The following is a 21450-nucleotide window of genomic DNA, read 5'->3' on the forward strand; positions in this document are numbered from 1 at the left end:
GATGTGCTTTCTTTCTGTGTCATGCATGCAGTAAGTGGTTGCACACTTACACTGCGGACAGGACGCCACCGCGGGCACGCGCACGGGTAACTCCAGCGTTCATGATTGTTGAACACGAATGGAAGCACGACGAGAGCTTCTTTGGCCAGGCTAGACAGACAAATTGATTGCACTTGCTGTCATTTGACGGGGTCATGGAGGTTGCCACTGGAGCTGTCTCGGTGATCTACCTACCTCTGATGACTAGTTGTCTACAGAGTAGATATGGAACAAACATGCATATATGCAGGTCCGATGAAATACTAATTCACTCATCATTATTCACCTCGCACCCCTCCTAGCAGGACCGGCGGATGACCAAGCATCCTCAAAAAGACAGGGCCTCCGCTTCTTCAACTCCCGATGATCGAGATTCAAATACCTCACCACCTCGACACTGCCGGTGCCGACACGCATCGTTTTGCCCACAATCACACTCTCACTCACACCCTCGATCTTATCGACCTTGCCAACCTGCCCGGCCTCGAAGACATGGTCGGCCGTCTTCTCGAAACTGGCCAGTTGCAGCACACTGTCGCGCATCTTGGCGAGGCCGAACCGCGTGATCCCCAGGACTTCGCCTTTGTACGTCATGACGTCGGCGAGTAGCGCCATGTGCCGCGGGTCGATCGACAGGTCTTTGGTGACTTCTTGGATCTCGGTGATGATTTTGGAGCGCGCCGCTTCGATGCCCAGCACTTGGAGCGTTTCGACTATCGAGTTGGTTTGTGTCGTGTTCGAGTCCACCCCGTCGGTGTTCATGCAGTAGCGGAAACCGTAGCCTTCGACCATCACTTTGTGCATTTGCACCGGTTTGGACGGCGCGGCCGGGGCAGCGGTAGCGAGGGTCGATTTGCTATTGCCTGCTTGCGATGGGGGTTCGACTTTGACTAATGGCGCCGCGCCATCCGCGGGCTTTGTCGTGCTCTCCTGCTTGATTTCTGGCTCTGCCGTCGATGTCTCCGAGTTCACGGTCTGGGTTTCGGCTTCGGCTTTGGCGCGTTTCGCGGCGTTGCGTAGCGCCAGGATATCGTCTGAGAGCGGGTCGTCCTCTGCCATTACCACGGCTCGTGTGGCAGAAGGATGGCCCAAGACGTGGACGGCGGGCAAGATTCGACGCAAGGCCTGCAAGCGGAGTAATCCTTCATGTTGTTGGCCTTCCTCATCGATCTTGGCGGCGGAGCCTCGCTTCGCGGATTTGATCGCAAATCCGGCGGTGATCTTGAGTTCGTCTCTGCCCTTGAGTTGGATTCTTAACTTGGCGGCTTTGAGCTGTCTGTGTTTCAAAATTGAGTTGATGATCTCCGGGACGGTGATATCCAGGCCGAGATCGTCGATCGTGTCCATAGCAATCTTTAGATGAATGCAGCTGGGGCGGTCGCGAGAGTGGCTGAGCTGGATGTAGGTGGTGATGTCTTCCAGATTCAAACTTTCAATTCTACCCTTGACGATTCTTGCCAAAGACTCGGGAATGGTCATATCGCGGCGACGCTCCAACCGACATGTGATGACGGGTGTGCTGATATCCTTTGAAGCATTGATGATTTCTTTGATACGTGGTACACCTGCAGTCAAACTCATACCAGCAACACCAGCAAAATGGAAAGTCTTCAGTGTCATTTGAGTACCGGGCTCTCCGATCGATTGAGCACCGACAGCTCCGACAGCGTGTCCTGGTTCGACACGTGCTCGTTCATACTTCTCAAGACAGAGGTTGACGAACGCTTTCAACGTTCTCTCGGACAATTTCGACGTCAGTTCGAAGCGATCTTTTGTTGAAGGTCCAGCAAAGATTTTGACGTATTTATCTGGATGAACGGACGCCTGCTTCTGTTTCTTGGCTGTCTTTGCGGCAGGCTTGCGTGGTGCAGCTGGCTTCCTACCAGAACGTCTCGCTGAAGCTGATTCAGCAGCCTCTTCTTCCTCAGGGTCTGCATCTGCTTTACGTTTTGGTGTGGAAGATGATGGGCCAGACGAGGATGGAGGCAAGGATGGGGGCAAAGCAAAATTCTTTTTCTCAGCTCTTGCTTTGGTGAACGATTGTGCTTTTGCCATCACGAAATCGTGAATCGATCTTAAGAATGCTCTATGACTTTCATGGCCATCGGCCAGGCGGTCATCATCAGTCTCATAAGGTAATTCAACCCCATTCAGATCAACTCTGTTCAATAGACTGCGCTTGGTGGACAGAATATCTTCCATGACAGTATATATCTCGGTGTCCTTGAGCCCAGCTTCAGTTGTATCATAGGTTGTTGCCTCAACATGAGCATATGTACGCTCGAAGTCGACAGGCTTAGCGCTCGCTTCCATATCGACAGGATCGAGTTCATCGTCACCAAATCGAAATTGAACAATGTTTGAGGCTGAATTCCGCACGGTACGGTCATATTGAGTCGATAGATCTTCCAGCGATTTCATCAATCGTCGCGACATATAACCTGTTTCTGCAGTCTTCACGGCAGTATCGACCAAGCCAACTCGCCCACCCACGGCGTGGAACAAAAATTCGTAGGGCAACAATCCGCTAAAGAAGCTGTTGGAAACAAATCCTTTTGAAGGGGGAGAACGCTCATGCTTGTTGAAGTGCGGTAGCGTACGGTCTTGAAATCCATCTTGAACACGTTTACCCTCAATATCCTGTTGACCCAGGAGTGCAGCCATCTGTGTGACGTTGATATTTGAGCCTTTAGACCCTGATGTAGCCATAATCATTGGGGTGTTCCGCTTGCTGAGCTGGGTAGTCAGAACTCCTGCAATATTGGTTCGGACAGTACTCAGCACTCGAACCTGTTCTTGTTCGAGAGTTCCAGCATCGTCCAACCCGGCCTTCCGCTTGAGTTTGCCAGCTTTAGAGTCACGAGCGAACGTATTGCATTCCTCGAATACCCTTGAGATCATGTCGGCCTTGACTCCCACCAACATCTCTGTAGGAGTAACGTCGCTGATGCCAACAGTAAAACCTTGGTTCCCAAGCCATCTTGCACAGAGTTTTGATAGTCTATTCATGCCTTGGGCGGCTGCATCTGGACCGAAGTCACGATACAAAATGTAGAATAACGAGTTCTTCTTGCCTGAGCCAACAGTAGACTTGTCCATACGACCACACATGACCTCGGAGTTTCGAATACATAAGAAGCTGTCGTTTTGAAGATCTCGGTGAAGGTCTGGGTGATATTGCTTATGGTCACGACAAGTAGCATCAAGATTGACGGTGACAGGAGATCGTTTGTTCGGTCGCATCAACACGTTGAAAACTTGCTTGCCAGTCCATAGAAGCTCTGGCTTGATGATCGAAGGGGGTGGAAGGTCGAATGCAGTCTCTGGTTCCAACATCCCAACACATAGCGTAACAAATGTTTTTCTGTCATAAAATTCTTCGAGACTGCTGAGAAGGAAAGATGCAGTTATGAAATCCTGGATGGCCGAGATAATAGGTTCACCGTTCTTTGGAGTCACAATGTTGTGTTTCACACCCATGAGCAAGGTGGCCTCAGTTCGTGCTTCTTCGGTTTGTGGAACATGAAGATTCATCTCATCACCATCAAAGTCTGCGTTATAAGGATTGCAAACACATTCGTTGAGTCGAAATGTTCGATGGGGACGGACCTTGACGAAATGGCTCAGGATACTGAGTTTGTGTAGAGATGGTTGACGATTGAAGAGAACGATGTCACCGTCTTCTAGATGGCGCTCGACAATATCGCCTTCCTTCAGGTCTTTCGCCACGTTCTTTGGATTTCCGAATTTTAAGAAAATCTTGAAGTCACCATCTACCTTCTGGACATAATTAGCACCGGGCCATCGATTCGCTCCATTTCGAACTCTTTGCCGTAGCTTTTCGATATTGATCTCATTGACCACTTCTGGATATGTCATGTTCTTGGCCACCAAGATTGGGACAGCAACTTCATCAATTCGGAGATTGGGATCAGGTGAGATGACAGTACGACCGGAGAAATCAACTCGTTTCCCTGACAAATTTCCTCTGAAGCGACCTTGTTTGCCCTTAAGGCGCTGGACAAAGCCTCTGATAGATTTTCCAAACTCTCCTTTTGCGAGACCTGGGACGTCACTATTAATGTACATGGCCAGTTGCAAAGAAAGATAGTCCCAGTGTTCGATGATGGACTGAACAGGAGCACCCTTCTGCAAAGCCTCATCCAGGGCAGCGTTGGCGGCGACAATATCACCAAGTTTGGCAGTGATATCATCCTCGGTACTGGCAGCTTCTTGCCCTACCGATGGACGGATGCAGACGGGTGGAGCAGGCATGTAAAGCCATAAGAACGATTCAGGGCTGGCAGAGCGGAGTCCAAGGAGCTCGCGATCTGAACGTTTGACACGTTTGAAAAGCTTCAAAGTACGAAGCGGATTCAGGTCGTCCATAGCCTTCTTCATATGCTTCTCCAACTCGGTGTTATTTGATTTGGCACTTTCAAAAGAGCTGTCAAACGCAACTTTCTCGGGCGGAGCAATCTTTTTGGCGGAAGTCGAGGAGTTGAAGGATTTGAATTTGTCGTGGGCGATTTTCATGGAGTGTGTACCCGCCTTGCGCACGAGGCCGTTGATGGCACCGCACTCATAGCAAGTCTTTGTTTTTCGAGCTTGATCTGCGACTTTTCTGATGATGGCGGCTTGTCTAAGACTGTCTTCTCCCGCACGCCGAAGGGCGCCTATGAACTTTCGTCGGTCGGTTTCGGATAACAATATGCAGGAACAGTCTTTGCAAATGCTCTGAAGGATCTGAATGACTTTTTTGAAGTAGCCAACGTGAAAGACTGGCAGGACTAGTTTCACATGACCGAAGTGGCCATTGCAAGTTTGCAGGGGTTCTCCACAAGTCGCACATGAGTCTCTTTTGCCGGAAATTCCCATGCGCCTATCCAGAGGGCCAAACTCGCATAGAGTACGGCGGCCGGTCTGTGGAGGGACTTCGAACATGCGACGGTCGACGAGCTCGACTTGGGACTGGTTGAGGATATCTTGATCGGACAAGACTCCGAAACTGAGTTCCTTGATAGCCTTAGGGACATTGTGTATTACCTGCTCTTTGCCCGGGCCAGGCTTTTGCAGTTCAGTTGCCACGGGCATGGTGCGGTCACCGACTTGGACGGTGAATTGGGTTGTTTGAACAGAGTCGAGATGTTGTAGAGGACATGGAGTGTGGTACGATGGGTTTTATCGGGATGTGAGGCAGTAGAGGAGATGATAGCAGATACTTGATCAACCAAGCAAAGGTTTATGCCTGTGAGGTTATTGTGAGAGATGAGTGGAACAAGTGAGAGTCACTGACTCGTGTGATAGTTGGTAGTGTGGTGGGTGTCGCTCTCCCCGCTTGAAAAATTGTCTCCAAAAAGTTCGAGATGAACTCAGCCTTGTCACGTGGTCTGAGCCTCCGCCCTCCTAACTTCAGGCTGCAAGTAAGAGCCTCAAATAACACACATTGGAATTAATCATGCTTCACATTTCTTCATGTCATGATGCTATAACCACAAGAATCCCATTCGACCCATACTTGAACTCCACGCTGATAGTATGGGACTTCAAATTCATTCTGCCAACCGATAACTGACCATGGTATCGACCTTGTGGTTACTCGTACTGAAAGACCGAAGCTGGACCTTTTCTCCATTTTTGATGTCCTTCGCGTCACTATCTCCCCATTCAACGGGTACATCAGAATCTGCATCTGCATACACCAATACGTTGAAAGTGCAATTGCCATCTAGGATCGGAAGAAAAGTCACAGATGCAGTAATTTGGCGAAAAATGGCCTGGATTTCCTCCTGAATCTGAGCCTCGGTCTTTTCAGGCTCTGCTTCTGCTGGTGTAGAGTCTCTGTATGCAGTCAGTATTGCTTCTGGCATAGCACCATACAGGATTCTTCCTCGTAGTCACATACTCGGGTGCTGTATTCTCCTTGTCTGAAGTCTTTTTAGATGATCGATGTTTGGCTGACTTGCTAGTCATCTGAACATTGAATTGCCATCTCTCAACGTGTTCGCCCGTCTCTTTACTCGTTATGACCACCACTAATCTGGAGATTTTGCCGCCAATCATCCATTTGTTGAGTTGTGACATGATCTTTTTGATATATGCTTTGACTTGGTCGTCGGACGAAACTTGAGATGTATTAGTGAGAGGTTGGCCACCATCTTCATTTCCCATACCGAGCATATTGAGTCCATATTTCTTCACCGGCGTAAAGTCTTCTGCGGGGTATACTCCTCTCTGAAACCTGTTGCCTGTTACTAGATGCTTCTTTTTCTATAGTAGGAGATCGATCCATACAGAATTGTGTTGATGGAGTATTCAAACTAAGTCTTGTAAGTTCGTGTCTTGCACCAGAGGCTCTCTAGGCGTGCAAGGACTCACAAATTCCGCAACCGTCTTTGACGAGCCTATCTTCCCGTTAGAACAACAAATTGATTTCGTAGCTATCCCCATGTTCGGTACTCACCACGCAGAGCAAGCTTATGGACTTGCGATTTGTCTTTCTTTTCAGCGGCCATCTTGTTGGTGTCTTAATTCAAGATTTTGCGTGGGCTGCGGCGGTGAGGGGAAGGATGGGAAAATGGGAAGCCGCGATGTTGACATGGCGAGTTGGCAGGGGAACCTGCCAATTCCGGGCGCGACACGTGCCTGCGTTGTCGATTCGGAGAAACTCTGCGGAACTCGAATAAATGTCTTTTAATTTTGTCAAGGAAGGACCACAGAGGGTCAACGACATGCGTTCGCCATCTCTGTAGATTCTACCCATGCGACAATGGCTGCAGCTCTTTGCACGGCGAGGAGCTGCTACAGGGACCCCATTCGCCTCATCATGCTCCCGTCCTAGCAACTTCCTCCATTCGAAGTTCTTTGCCTCCTCGTCTTTGCGACTCGCTGTGGCCATCAAACCCATTACCGATCTTGAATTACGATTGGCAGCCATTCCCATCGACCGCTATCGGAATTTCTGCATTGTTGCTCATGTCGATCATGGCAAAAGCACCCTCAGCGATCGATTGCTGGAGCTCACCGGCACCATCCAAGCTGGTTCAAACAAGCAAGTTTTGGATAAGTTAGATGTCGAAAGAGAACGTGGAATTACGGTCAAAGCCCAAACATGTTCGATGATATACAACTACAAGGGACAAGGCTACTTGCTTCATCTTGTTGACACACCTGGACATGTCGACTTCAGAGCCGAAGTGGCTCGAAGTTATGCTAGCTGTGGAGGTGCCCTTCTCCTTGTCGATGCAAGTCAGGGAATCCAAGCACAAACGGTCGCGAATTTTTACCAGGCTTTTGCTCAAGGCTTGACGCTCATCCCTGTGATCAACAAAGTCGATCTGCCTCATGCAGACCCGCCTCGTGCTCTCGAGCAAATGAAGGACAACTTCGAGCTGGATCCGAACACTGCTGTTCTTGTGTCTGCCAAAACCGGGCTCAATATTGAGAGTGTCTTGCCTGCAGTGATAGAGAATATTCCTGCGTGAGTCTGCGTACCCATGCATTGTCTCGAGTCATTCCACTAATTATGCATAGACCTACTGGAGACCATCAAGCCTCTTTGAAGCTTTTCTTGGTTGATTCCTGGTATTCAGCATACAAGGGTGTTATCCTGCTTGTCCGCATCTTCGAAGGATCTGTAAGTGCAGGCGATCAGCTTATATCCTTTGCCACCGGCAACAAATATACTGTTGGCGAGGTCGGCATTATGTACCCTGACGAAACACCTCAGAGGGTTCTTCGGGCAGGTCAAGTTGGCTATGTTTACTTCAACCCTAGTATGAGGAACAGCAAAGAGGCAAAGATTGGTGACACTTACACCAAAGTCGGCTTTGAGAAGCTAGTCCAACCGCTACCTGGCTTCGAGGAACCGAAGCCGATGGTTTTCGTTGCAGCTTTTCCTGTGGACCAGGGAGATTTCGAACATCTTGAGGACAGTATCAACCAACTTACCTTGAATGATCGAAGTGTCACCGTGCAAAAAGAATCATCAAATGCCCTTGGAGCAGGCTTCCGGCTTGGTTTCTTGGGAACCTTGCATTGCTCTGTGTTTGAAGACCGGCTTCGACAAGAGCATGGTGCCAGCATTATCATCACTCCTCCCACCGTGCCTTTCCAGATTAGGTACAAGGATGGCAAGGAAGTGACAATCACAAACCCCGCCGAATTCCCCGAAGATGATTCTAGTCGTCGACATATCACCGACTTACTGGAGCCTTATGTGCTGTGCACTTTGATTCTGCCACAAGAATATCTCGGAACGGTTATCGAGCTATGCGAGGCAAACCGTGGTGAACAACAGTCTCTCGAGTACTTCAACTCTACCCAAGTCATTCTCAAATACGAAATGCCCTTGGCTCAACTGGTGGACGACTTCTTTGGAAAATTGAAATCTGGAACCAAGGGTTATGCCACACTTGACTATGAGGAATCTGCATGGCGCGTCAGTAATATCGTCAAGCTCCAGCTTCTAGTAAACAAAGAACCAGTTGATGCTGTTTCTCGAGTCTTGCATCGGTCTCAAGTCAGGCAAGTCGGAAAGCGCTGGGTTGAAAAGTTCAAAGAGCACGTCGACCGACAGATGTTTGAGATCATCATTCAAGCTGCTGTTGGCAGAGAAATTATCGCACGGGAAACGCTGAAACCATTCCGAAAGGATGTTTTGGCGAAGCTGCATGCTAGCGATATCACCAGACGGAAGAAACTGCTCGAGAAACAGAAAGAGGGCCGCAAGAAATTAAAGGCAGTGGGGAATGTAGTTATTGAACACTCTGCGTTCCAGGCCTTCCTGGCAAAATAAAGAAATTATGCTGCAACTTGGCTATTTCGAAGTTTGGCTCCCCAAACAGGACTAATTTTCTTTTTTCCATTCACAAACCCAAGATCATGGTCATTCCCGTTCACTGTCGATGACCCCTTCCAAAATTTGAGTGCTGAGATTTGCGTGAGGCAGGAACTACGAAGACTCGAGATCACGACTTATGGTTCAAATCACAATGACCAAGATACAAACTACAATCTTGGCTTTGACGATACAGGTGCTCTCTTTCGACTGAGTGATCTACTCCAATAAATTTGAGGCAGACCCACACCAAATTTAGACAGCGGATACCTGTTTGCCGGGCGCAAACAAGGCTGAGGCGGAAGCTTCTGCAGATGCCTCTAAGTGTGGTCGACACAGCACCCAATATTCGCAGTCCAGAGCTTGAACATGGAAGTATTGGCTATGGGGCTGACTTGGACTGTGTGGACTTCCTGCAAACTAATCCTGACCAGGGGGCACACTTTGAACTTTCCAACTTCAACAACGAATGAACCCTGTATATTCAGTTCTGCTATGGCTACCCCAGGGCGATTCCGTCCCTTGTGGTGATCCGGACAACACTTTCCATTGGGGTGTATTTTTGTATCTTGATCAAGTGCCGAATGATGAGATCGCTGCGTATGAAGTTCAAGCTTCTGTGTCAAGACCAAACAGCCCAAGTGAAATACCATTCCGGAATTCCCAGACCAATGAACAGCAAATTGTCCTCGCTTGGCTTGGTGGTCGATGGAAGAACAAGATGGCCTCATTCCCTTTCGGTTTCAATCCGACGTCGAGTATGAATCCTTACTTTGAGTATAATGCGACGGTTATAGCCTGCCGCCCTCGTCTCAAGACCGAGAAGTCGATCTTGCGCACAGATATCGAAGGGAATGTGCTATCAGAACTCCTTCAGGGAGATCCTGATTATAACACCGAACATCGACTAAATCTAACGGAATACACTCCGGGCTACTATTCAAGCGGTTGCGTACAAAGAGCCAGAGACGACCGTTGGGTGGCATACAAATATCATCGCTCAGGGTTGGCCAAACTACATGTACAAGATCATTCTCAACACCACTAATATGATCAATCCAGCAAAGCCAGTTCCATCCGTGGAGCTCGCAGGCACAGCAGCCTCGCAAGCTTTCAGTCGACTCTTCGCTGCGCAGCTTTCTCTCGACAGGGAATATCTCCAACCCACAAGTGCGTCGTCGAATGTTTCTCATAGTGCAACCCTTTATCAAACCGTCCGCCGGTTCCGCCTTTCCCGCCCGATGTTCATAATAACCCAGACAATCCTGATACTGGACGTCTTCGTCCTTTTGATATTCAGGATGACACTCCCAAGGCCGTTCCTTCCTCGGCAGCCTTTCACAAGTGCATCTCAGATTGCGTATGCGGCCGCATCTCATGTCATCGACGATGTAGCTGCTGCTGTGAACAGGGCAGGCAACTACAGCACTTCATCTGATTTACAGAAGCAGTTCAAGGGGTATCGATTCGGGTATGGCAAATATGTTGGGAAGGATGGGAAGCCACATATCAGGATCGAAAGGGATCCTTTTGTGCAGGAGCTTAAATAGACCTGAGTTGAAGGCGCCGCCACAGGCGAAAGCCACGGCGTGCTGCGAGCAGCAGGCGGCAATCTTGCAGCACTCGCAACGCCCGAAGTCCAGCCAAGAATACAAGACCCGACATCGCTTGACTGCCTGACTGCCTGACTGCCTGACTGCCTGACTGCCTGACTGCCTGACTGCCTGCCTCTCCTTGCGTTCTCACAGCACTAGGCCAAGTGAACAAAGTCCAGATGATCAGTCAACCTATCACTGACCTGTTCTGTTCTGTCCAGATGCTCGCCTCAGGTCGAATTGACGATCGGATGGAACTCGATAAAACTGGCTACGTCGACTCAGCCAAACTGAGCAGAACGGCTTTGAATAGTGAAGTTCCATGTATTCAGTGATTTCGTTGGAAAAGATCGGCGATTGGGTGGAGGTATAGTTGTGCCTGGTATTGGTGGTCACGGGTGCGGAAACCTGGACATGGCAGGACGATCATGAGAGAGTCAGTGCCACTTATTTCCTGGCTTCGCGTCCACTGTCAATAATATTCAGAGCTGTTCGTAGAACTGAACCCTGACATCTTACCTCACTCTTGAAATGCTTGGCAGTCCATCAGAAAAATACGGCGGAAGGGAACACAGTACGGCGCTCTTGACCATACTCGGCGTATGGGGCAAGCAGATGACAATGGGATCCATGGCATCATAAGTGTAGTCACGATAAAGCGGTCTTTCATGGATATCTCTTATCTCACAGTGCCATTTTCTTTGGAAATATGTACAGGTATTGTTTCCCTTTCGTTCATTTGTCGCTCTTTCCCAAGGTCTAATGTCAACCAAGCGTCGAGGGCTGGATATCTTGTCTGATCAGTGCTGACCGCGGCAAAGGTGGGAAGGCGATGGCGATATTGGGTCGTCTTATGGAGTGATGGATGTGATTTTAAAACTTTGCTGGCTGGTCGGCTGATTTATTTGAATCCTGCATCTCTGGCTCTCTGATCCTCCAGCTTCGCGTAGTAGTTGTCTCGTGCCCGAACGCGGGGCAGGTGATATCCTTGATGCAAAAGTCAGTACTTCCGGATCCGCTGCAGATTCGTATCGGTTGCCAGGTGAATGTTGCTATCATGACCTGGAGAGATTCGTTTCACGTACCGTACCACCACAGATATCCGAAGGTTGTTCCCAAACCTGTAATGAAACTTCGCGTTAGCTCGCCTCTTCCTTCCAACGACCATTCGAATTCCTCCTTTTCAAGGTTCAATGTAGATTTCTTGCTGTCTAAACACGACCGCTCTTGTCCACTTTCTCTTTTTCCCTTCATGTATCCAATTTTCCTTCAACAGGGGATGGAAGTGTCGGCTTACCCCCAGCAATACTTAAATCAAGGACAAGCCCTCGTCGGAGCATCTGTAGAACTGTGTGTCAGTCTTCGGCTCATATCCATAGCGAGCAATATGAGGAGTTCGAGTCTGTTGCAGAGATGGTCGCGATTGGAACGGATGAACGTACTCCTTCAATCGGTTTGATAGGCATGGTGCCGGTTTAGCTCGCGTAGAGCTTGGAGAGTAGAAGGAACAAGCTCAATCGAAGTTGCGTATAGCTTCAATAGACGTCCAGTAGCGATCTGGACGTGTGTAGAGGAGAGTTGAGAGGAGAGGGTGGTGAGTGGGAGCTGTAGAAGCTGGTGCAAGGATCAGTTCCACAGGATCAGGTGAGGTTCAACTGATCTTGGCATCAGGGCCGCCGCTTACCAAACTTGAGAATCAGCTAAACTAATTACGTTAGTGCTCAGGGCGATGCTGAAATTGGCACGTACTGCCTCCCGTTCTGGACTGATAATTCTCGCCGACTTGGATGGAGCCTGGAAATCCGTCTCCGATGCCTAAGATGCATAAATCTAGTTGAAATCCCCACCATACTGCAGCCTGCCTGTGGCCTGAGGCCCTCTAAAGTCAAACAACTGACAGCACTTCTTCACCGAGTATTTCTTGCATAACCCCTGATTTTCCTCGCTTTTGCAAGCCTCTGCCCCTCCTTGTGAATCACCATGAAAGCAAAATGAACACTACCACCAGTAGTAACGCAAAAGATCGCCTGTGGTCTCGACGGCAGATCGAGGGGCTCATAGCTGAGGGGAGAAAGATCATTATCCTCGATGGACGAGTGATCAAAGCCGACGCATGGCTACCATACCACCCTGGAGGTGAAAAGGCCATTTTGCACATGGTTGGAAGAGATGGTACCGACGAGATCAGGGCGCTTCACTCGCTCGAGGCTCAGGCACAAATGCAAAAGTTTGCAATAGGGAAGATTCAAGGAAGATGGTCCAATTTCTTGCCGCCCATCCAGGGAGGGGTTTTCCGACCATTGAAACAAGGTACAGAGGACGAACAAGATGATGTTGATGGTACAGAGGTCCACTTCGAGCAGAACTCAAGCTCATCCAGCAACAGCAGCATACCTCCATCGCCTGTCTTTGATGCGATCGATGCTGCAACTTCAACTACTACCTCTCTGTCTTCGGCATCTTCTATTTCTGGTCATGAAAGCTCAGTGTCCATATCCAGTCCTATAGAGAGTCGTCTTGCGGCAGAGAAATCCTCAGATTTACTTAAATATCCTTCCTTGGATGCTGCTAGCCAGGACTGGATCGTTCAAAAATATCGGGAGACCGAAAGCCGAATTCGTGCTGCAGGTCTGTACGATTGTCCTTACGGATCCTACGGCATTGAATGCATTCGATACTTCATCCTCTTCTCGGCATTTCTCACTACGCTCCATTACTCGTATTTCGCGTTGTCAGGTCTGTTCCTCGGTATGCTGTGGCATCAACTGGTCTTCACGGTCCACGACGCTGGCCACATGGGCATTACCCATAAATTTCACGTCGACACTTGTATCGGCATTTTGATTGCTGATTTCATTGGGGGCCTCTCAATCGGCTGGTGGAAACGGAATCACAATGTCCATCATATCGTCACGAACTCACCAGAGCACGATCCTGACATTGAGCATCTACCTTTCTTTGCCATCAGCACCCGCTTCTTCACCTCTCTTCGATCTAGCTATTATGAGCGCGTCATGAAATTCGATGCTTTTGCCAAATGGCTCATTGCAAAACAAGATTGGCTGTACTATCCCATCATGGCCTTTGGGCGCTTCAACCTCTACAGACTTTCTTGGGAATATCTCCTCCTCGGTCAAGCCCCGAAAAAAGGAATAGCGTGGTGGCATCGTTACCTGGAAATGACCGGACATGTATTCTTCTGGACATGGTTCGGGTACTTTCTGCTCTACAAGTCCATTCCTACGGCATGGGATCGCTTTGTATTCGTCATGGTCTCCCACGTCATCACCGCGCCTCTCCATGTTCAAATTACTTTGTCGCACTTCGCCATGTCAACAGCCGACATGGGAACACACGAGTCATTCCCACAGAAAATGCTTCGAACGACGATGGATGTGGATTGTCCCACATGGCTCGATTTTTTCCACGGCGGACTCCAGTTCCAAGCAGTCCACCATCTGTACCCGCGTATCCCGCGCCATAATCTCCGCGCGGCGCAAAAATACGTCAAGGAGTTCTGTGCAGAGACCAAGATCCCCTATGTCATCTACGGGTTTGGCCAGGGCAACAAAGAAGTCATCAGTAGACTCGGTGAAGTGGCCAAGCAAGTCAAGGTGTACGAAGAATGCCGGAAGACATGCGTCAAGGAAATGGTCGAGGGCCACGGGTTCGGACATTGAGTTTCCTTACCCTAGCAGTTGATGTGGCTACATAATGATTGACGATAACATAAGGAACATAAATCACTAGAGCTAGACAGAATTTAACCGTAGACGAAGCAGATCAGACCACATAGAATGGAATGGCTTTAACGGCAGGCGCCTCATTTGCCCATACATTGGCGAAATCTGTATGACTTAATAGGTAGGTAGGTACCATTCCTAGGCCATATAACACAGGTCATAGAAAAGCAACCCTCCTCCATTTCAAGATACATCACCTGAACATCATGATGGCTTCCCGACTCTGCCTAATTGTACAGTGCATTTATAGCCATTTAAGATTCAATCCGGACTCCAGCCTCAGTAACACTCAAAGTAACATTCCCCGTGCCCCTAGCCTTACCCCTGCTAGAATCCCTCCGTTGCCCCAATACCTCAACAGTAAATCTCCCTCTCCTCACCACCTCCAGCCTCCTCTCGGCATCGTGCAAACACTGCTCGAGATCCATGTACGGCGCGAACTGCGCGACACGCACTCGCTCGACCTGCAGCGTCAGGGTCGCGAAGCGTGTCCAAGGACTGATGATGGGCGAGTCGTTGATGGCGACCCTGCTGGGGTCATTCGGTGTGGCGGCTTGGTTGGAGGTGTTGGCGGTCATGGTGCTCGTGTTGGTGGTGAAGAGTATGGTGCATTCGAAGCGTGCTTGAAGAGCACTCAGGCGTGTGATGATTACGGATGCTTTGGATGTTGGATTGGGTTTGCCGGATGGCTCGCGCTGTTGGAGAGGCAGATCGAGACGCGCCATTTCGGCGTCGAAGCGGTCTTGTGCGTGGAAGGCCGTGGCGGAGTCGAGTATCAGTAGGCCTAATTGGCGGTGGGAGGATTTATGTCGTGTTGGATCCAGGAGGTAGCGTGGAAGGGAGTCCAGGATGTTGAGGACTTGTGTTGAAGATTGTGGGCGGAAGATATGGATGTGGTTTAGAGCTTCGAGGGCTGTTGGGCTCGTGATGCTCGCACCGCCGGGTTGTTGTGTGTTGCTCTCTGTTGAGTCGGTCCTTGCCATAGAGAGGTGATACTCAATCACCTGTGCCAACCGAGAGGCGGAGACACGTCCATCGCTGTCGATCCACACAACGGCTGATTGCTTGCCACTAGACTCGTATGGGAGTGTCGCGAGTCCAGCCAGATAGTACAGTATGCTTGTCTTGCCAGATGCCGAGTGTTGGCTTGTGAGCTCGATGATGACAGGCTTCGTTTTCGTCTTTGCTATGGCCGGTCTCTCTGTCTCAATATTGGCAGCATTATCTTCATAGCTAGCTCCTTCATCGTTGATGGCATGTTCTGGACTTGGTGCTCTGGAAGATGTCCATTCCGGGTACTGAGCTGATGGTGGTTCATCCAAATGCCTAACACCTTCCAACAGGTCATCTAGTTGTTCCAACCCTAGGACGGACTGTTGCCGTGGATATAGTAGGCGTCTAACATCTGCCAGAAGCTGATCATGCTAAATCAGACCCGATATCGATGACAGTGACCTTGACGAGGCTGAGGTGGATGGGGATGGAGGGGTTGTCTGAGGGAAGGTGTAGCGGAGAACCCCCAAACCTCACCACTCAGATTCTCACCAGACTCACCTGTTCTAGACTTTCCTCATGCACGCCATCCAGGAGACTAGATCCATATTGTTCAGCCGACATGATCGCGCCATGACCAGCCTGAGTTTTTACTTGCCAGCCGAGCGCTTTGTAAGATTTTCTTGAAAACAGAAAATCAAGAAGAAAGTGCAGGAAGAGTGGTAGAAACCAAAAGCCATCGATCACCCCAACCATGGCTCCACCCGAGCACACGTTCCCGGTCAGCCAGCTCGAGCAACAGATTCACTACCACAGTGTCAATCAAAAGGTTAAGTCTCGTAAGTTGGGCGATTTCGATCTTCAACGCGACTGCGAATTACTTGAGCTAGTGCAATATAGTTGCACCACACCGGATCAACAGTATGAGCGGGCCTTGAGAAGCCCGACGGGTACGGCGCAGATGGAGTGTTTCCCGTTTGTAAGGTTGTTCAGGAAGTATGGCACTCCTTCCATCTGGTTCTACATTACAGGGCAGAGCATTGACAGAACTTGGTTGGTTTAGGTGCAAGAAAGGGAATCAATCGTTCCATGTCGAAACGACTGCATGGGAGGGCGAGCACGCCTGGTCTCCTCCGCCAAAAGAGTCCCGTTCTGCGGCACTAACAGTAGAGAAGAACTCAAAGAATGCCAATGAATCCAAGAGTTGGTTCTGGTCCTCGACTTGAGCAATTTCTGTACCCTGGGGATATCACTTGTGAAATGTTATACTTTCAATTCCTCGGTCGGCCAACGCCATCGCTCGGCAATACAGTCTTGAAAGCTGAAATCACAGCTCCATCACATCCGCATCCGCCGCGGCCGACCCACGAGACCCAGATCCAGCTGTGGTCTCGACCGGTGCCCGCCTTTTCACCTGTATATCATCTGGCATGCGGTACGCCTTTTCACACGTCACTATAGGACCCAGCTCAAACCCTCCTGGCTCTTTCGCCAGAAGGTCTCTCAGCGTCTCTTCAAAGACAGCTTCCTCGGAAAGCGTGACAGTATTCTTCCATCGTTTTCTGCGCACTGGCTCCGGCTGCGTCACTACTGTTTTCTTTTGCCTGACAACGTCGGACTCCAGCGGATGTGTCGCGTCCAACTTGACCGCTCCGGCCAATTTACGCAGCGCCTGCTCGCCCAATTTGCCTTCCTGAGTTGCCAATTCTCGGATCTTTCGCGTGTCTTTCTCCAATGTCGGGTAGAGGGGGGTCTCTCGGAATGTGTGTGCAGAGGGCAGAGCGGGGAAAATGGATGTGTTGAAGCCGAATCGCTGCAATTCTCCATGCCCGTCGAGCTCAGGACCCAAAAAGTCCGGGGGTAGTTTCACCGTATTGTGGAACGTGTCATCGGGAGGAGGAGTGGGCAACAGCTGCGGGTTTATGGGAGGCTTCGTCGTGTACGGCTTCAACTGATCGTCAGGTCTCGGGATATCAAGAACGTGGATGGCAGTCTCGAAGTCGGTCGCGATCGGAGCAGTTCGGCGAGCCACGAGCATCGACCGCCGGACTTTGGAGAGGAATTTGAGGATGACTATAGGGTGGGACCAAGTTGTCAGTATAGAGTTGACAAAGTCAATCACTTCAACTCAATTGAACAGATCTCATAGTACATTCATCCACCGCAGCCGAAAGTGACTCCAAAGCCACAGATTCAATGACGGGGCATTCTATCTTTTCTTTAACAGCCACCTCTTCGCATATTGTCTTGATGCTGCCGATCAGTAGTTTGTCGACAAGCTCGCGATCGAGCAGGGCGGGTTCTCTCGTGGGCACAGTCGGAGGCTTGTGTCGGAGCACATGATGATGGTGGTATGGAATCTTCCTCGCCGGCGAGGTTGCAGACATTTGTTGTTCGGGAGGCGCGTATGAAGTAGAGATGAGGATTAGGAGGGGACCACGGCGAGTACGGTTTATGAGTGCCGATGTTTATAATATTGGAATGAAACCAGAAGCGAGCGGACTGAACTGCCAGTGACGAACAACTTGAACTTGAGAGGTGCCAAGAAATTATATACGGCCCATAAAGTCAAAAAGCATGCTGCTCTAACAACGGTGATGTGAACTTTATTCAATGTGACTACGAGTACATCGGCTAACGGCTAAGGCTCCCTAGCATTCACGTTGACTCACTCAATGCATGGATGGCACTTATAATGTTGTGCAGAATATATGCCTGTCGCTAGAGGTTACAAGAATCGAGGTAAGCTTTGCTAAACATAGTGGTCGGCTCTGCCTTGTATGCGCCATCCCCTAACTCTCTAGGCGGCAATGCTCTTGTGGCCATCAGTGGAGTGGAATCTCCTGGGTAGCCTAAGTCACCTTTGTTTCCATATCTCATATTCATCTGGTCCATCGAAATCTGTGAAAAGTCGCCTCAAGACTGTGGAATGAGACGTTCATGATGCTCCGACAGTAGGCCTGTAAGTAGTCATTGGCAGCAAAGCAGCTGGCCATCTCATTGCCGAGATATGCACAATATGCCAGAAGTGCCAACGCTACGAGAATGTCGTACTGTTATAAAGGACTGGCTCCTCGGATTAGCCATTGGCATCTGGCGGTGTGTAAATGGCGGTCTTTGCCAATACTTTGGTATAAAGGGTCACGAGGCTATCGTATGAGTCGTCGAGTAGTGACTTATTGACTTCGAATTTCGACAATTTTCCGACGTCTTAACTTAGAAATATAGTAACTTCTTAACTACTAACTTATACTTATCTACTAATAATTACTATAGCTAGTATAATATCACGGGACGCCGTACTGATTACTGCCTAGATAGCCGACGGTTATATACTACGAGTAAGGCCGCGTTAGCTACCGAGAGTTAGGTAGCAAAGGTATTAGAGTAAGGGAAGCACGCTATACACATACTTCCCTCTTACTCCTCAAGTTCGTGGAGTCGCTGTTATCTAGGACTCCAGAATTTTATTAATTACAATTACTACTAGCCATTTTAACTAGGATTTCGTGCTCTAATGCTAGTCGATAATTAACCTAGAACAAGATTTTCAAATACTTCATGGTTACGGTTAAGCTTGATAGGTCGGCTTGTCAGAGATAAGAAGGTGTGTCGAGGACAATACTGGAGGATCAGCTTTGTTTGTGACGTTGTCCAGTCTGGAAAACTCCCTGATATCACAAATAAGGAGTGGAATATCGACCTTGTGTCATTCCAGAGATTTGATTGAGATCGGACAACCTGACGACTATCTCATCTAGGCCTCTGAACTTCGACGGGTAGATCACGCGCAATCTGATTGCCTTTGCCTGATCGCTCTGAGGACGCCAACAGCCGTATGCTGAACAAACCGTCTTAACCGTAAGTTGTCGGCTGTCGGCTGTCGACCTCGACTCGGAACGGCCAATCCACCCGAAGCGGTCTAGAACCCAAACAGCCTCATTCCCGCAACTGATCTAATAAGATATCTAGATGTCTCAAGCTGCCGTTTACCATTGTCAAGGTTGATGCGGCGCGTAGATCATGGCAGCACTTGAGCACGAGTACACAGATGTTAGCCGAGCCGAAACGCGTTCTCACTTCGAGCAGCGGAAAGATTTCAGTGACTCTTAAAGACCTCTATCTATTTCTACCCAGGCACTTTTCTCATTCCAAATGTCCCGTTGTGTGAATTGTCGTTTTAAATCTTGGTTGATAGAATGGCACCTAGAGATTTGAGACCTTCTGTCGAGTTTATCAATGTTCCAGGGTGGGATGCGTCGCCCCTTTACCATCATTCTGCAACGGCCACAGCAGCAGGGCGCCTGGTCTTTACCTCTGGCGTTGTCGGAGCCAAAGATGGTCAAATTGTCAAAGAACTCGGACCGCAAGTCAAGCAGGCTTTCGAGAATCTGGCCTCCACTCTAGCCGCTTCAGGTGCGCGACTGGTCGACGTCCTCCATCTGAGATTCTACGTGGTCAACTGGCGATGGACCGAGACGGAAACTCTTGTCAAGGAATGGATGGATCTCGTAGGACATAAACCTCCCACGGCCCTGGTGCCGGTCCCCAAACTGTTTGAAGACGGGGTATTCTTAGAAATGGAGGCCGTGGCAGCCATTGGAGGCTGCCAGAAGACGTGGAGTAAGCCCGGGCCTTCCGACTTGGGCCTTCAGGCACCACCAACCAAAATAGACGTTATCGTTGTCGGTGGCGGATTCAGTGGCGTCCAGGCCGCCTATGACTTGCACAAGAGTGGCTTGGGAGTCATTATCCTGGAAGCGACTCATCGTATCGGTGGACGGAGCAAAACCATCAAGCTCGCAAGCGGCCCGGGCTACACTGAGCTCGGAGCGACGTGGATCAACAAGACTACACAGCCCAAGATATACGCTCATACCCTACGGCTTGGACTGACGTTGATCGAACAATACAATCCGCCGAATGCCCTTGGAGTCTTTCAGAAGAGGGATGGCGTTGTGGCACGTGCAAAGGTATCGGATCCAGCTTATTCAGGTCCAGAGGTGAGACAATTCGTCCCTTGAGGCTGGCACACGGTAGCTGACTGCATTTCCGATATAGTTTTCCAAAGAGGAGACAGAGTCGGTCAATAAATTCCTGGAAGCGTTCCAATGGGAACTGAGCGAGAATCCAGACATTGATATCAATAATAGCAGCAGCTATCCCACGGGGGAAGATCTCACTGTGGAAGAGTGGGCGAAAACGCGCCAACTGGGCCAGATGGGCGAGCAGGCTGCTGCTGCGTTGTGCCGTGCCAACGTGGGTAGAGAGGCCTACGAGGTGGGGATTCATTACTGGGTCGACTATGTGAAGTCTGTGGGAGGCCTGCTCTCGCTGATCTCAGATGATGAAGCAGGAGCTCAAAACCTGTTCATCAAAGAAGGGACTTCTGCAATTGCCCAAGGTCTTGCTGCCGAACTGAAGCCTGGTTCGGTCTTGGTGAACAGCGCAGTCGATGAGATCAATCAACATGGGGATCAAGTGTTGCTTACCACTGTCAGCGGGTCTCGATTTCTGGCTAAGAAAGTCATCATGGCGAATCCCACCAACACCTACACCAAAATCAAGTTCACTCCTCCGCTTCCACACGCCAAACGTGCGTTGGTGACCCAGACTCAGCCAGGATTTTATGCCAAGGCTTGCATCACATATGCGAAGCCGTGGTGGAGAGAATTAGGTCTCTTGGGCAAGTTCAGGAGCTATCATGGCCCGATCTGCTTTTCCTGGGAGTTGTCGGTTTTTGATCTCGAGGCGTACACGCTGGCATTGTTCATTGCTGGTAAAGCTGCTGAGGATTGGTACAAATTGACCCCCATTGCCCGTGAACAAGCCGTTTTCGATCATCTGCGTCAGTTCCTCGAGCCAGAACAGAGACATCTTGTCGATAATGTTCTCGAGTTTAACGTAGGAACATGGTGCGAAGAGGAATGGATGGGTGGAGCCCCAACATCTGCAATGCCTCCAGGGTTGTTGTCTCGATATGGCGAAGAGCTTCGTGCTCCATGGAAAAATATTCACTTCGCTGGTGGTGAAACTGCGAGAGAGTGGAAGGGCTACCTTGAAGGTGCATTGAGGGCGGGAAGTCGTGCAGCTGACGAGGTCATCTCCATCATGGGCTCGAAAGGGAAGCTCTAATTGTATAGAGGGCACAGGTTGACAGACACAGATACTTGGGTTACAATGATTGCGTTCGAGCGGACAACATATAGTGTGCATATTGTAGGGACTGGCTGTGGTGACA

General features: G+C 49.7%; 8 protein-coding genes across 8 annotated transcripts; 4 read left to right on the plus strand and 4 right to left on the minus strand.

Moving 5' to 3' along the window:
- Window positions 1-321: 321 nt before the first annotated feature.
- LTR84_007633 (uncharacterized protein) lies at window positions 322-5133 on the minus strand (the record flags this gene model as incomplete). The annotated part of the gene is made up of 1 exon (XM_064851185.1): window positions 322-5133. The coding sequence occupies one exon, from the start codon at window positions 5131-5133 to the stop codon at window positions 322-324; it is 4812 nt and encodes a 1603-aa protein (XP_064710188.1).
- Window positions 5134-5591: 458 nt separating this feature from the next.
- LTR84_007634 (uncharacterized protein) lies at window positions 5592-6554 on the minus strand (the record flags this gene model as incomplete). The annotated part of the gene is made up of 6 exons (XM_064851186.1): window positions 5592-5880; window positions 5945-6164; window positions 6213-6280; window positions 6334-6359; window positions 6418-6443; window positions 6503-6554. The coding sequence occupies 6 exons, from the start codon at window positions 6552-6554 to the stop codon at window positions 5592-5594; spliced, it is 681 nt and encodes a 226-aa protein (XP_064710189.1).
- A 246-nt stretch (window positions 6555-6800) lies between these two features.
- GUF1 (Translation factor guf1 mitochondrial) lies at window positions 6801-8836 on the plus strand (the record flags this gene model as incomplete). The annotated part of the gene is made up of 2 exons (XM_064851187.1): window positions 6801-7519; window positions 7573-8836. 2 exons carry the CDS (start codon window positions 6801-6803, stop codon window positions 8834-8836), a joined length of 1983 nt encoding a protein of 660 aa, XP_064710190.1.
- Window positions 8837-9599: 763 nt separating this feature from the next.
- On the plus strand, window positions 9600-10428 carry LTR84_007636 (uncharacterized protein; the record flags this gene model as incomplete). The annotated part of the gene is made up of 2 exons (XM_064851188.1): window positions 9600-9830; window positions 9883-10428. The coding sequence occupies 2 exons, from the start codon at window positions 9600-9602 to the stop codon at window positions 10426-10428; spliced, it is 777 nt and encodes a 258-aa protein (XP_064710191.1).
- A 2036-nt stretch (window positions 10429-12464) lies between these two features.
- Window positions 12465-14153, plus strand: LTR84_007637 (uncharacterized protein; the record flags this gene model as incomplete). The annotated part of the gene is made up of 1 exon (XM_064851189.1): window positions 12465-14153. The coding sequence occupies one exon, from the start codon at window positions 12465-12467 to the stop codon at window positions 14151-14153; it is 1689 nt and encodes a 562-aa protein (XP_064710192.1).
- Window positions 14154-14470: 317 nt separating this feature from the next.
- On the minus strand, window positions 14471-15833 carry LTR84_007638 (uncharacterized protein; the record flags this gene model as incomplete). The annotated part of the gene is made up of 2 exons (XM_064851190.1): window positions 14471-15640; window positions 15771-15833. The coding sequence occupies 2 exons, from the start codon at window positions 15831-15833 to the stop codon at window positions 14471-14473; spliced, it is 1233 nt and encodes a 410-aa protein (XP_064710193.1).
- Window positions 15834-16536: 703 nt separating this feature from the next.
- Window positions 16537-17596, minus strand: LTR84_007639 (uncharacterized protein; the record flags this gene model as incomplete). Its single annotated transcript, XM_064851191.1, has 2 exons — window positions 16537-17282; window positions 17362-17596. The coding sequence occupies 2 exons, from the start codon at window positions 17594-17596 to the stop codon at window positions 16537-16539; spliced, it is 981 nt and encodes a 326-aa protein (XP_064710194.1).
- A 1812-nt stretch (window positions 17597-19408) lies between these two features.
- LTR84_007640 (uncharacterized protein) lies at window positions 19409-21344 on the plus strand (the record flags this gene model as incomplete). Its single annotated transcript, XM_064851192.1, has 2 exons — window positions 19409-20212; window positions 20271-21344. 2 exons carry the CDS (start codon window positions 19409-19411, stop codon window positions 21342-21344), a joined length of 1878 nt encoding a protein of 625 aa, XP_064710195.1.
- Window positions 21345-21450: the final 106 nt, after the last annotated feature.

This window comes from Exophiala bonariae (assembly GCF_035927105.1).
Source record: "Exophiala bonariae strain CCFEE 5792 chromosome Unknown scaffold_3, whole genome shotgun sequence".
NCBI lineage: Eukaryota > Fungi > Ascomycota > Eurotiomycetes > Chaetothyriales > Herpotrichiellaceae > Exophiala > Exophiala bonariae.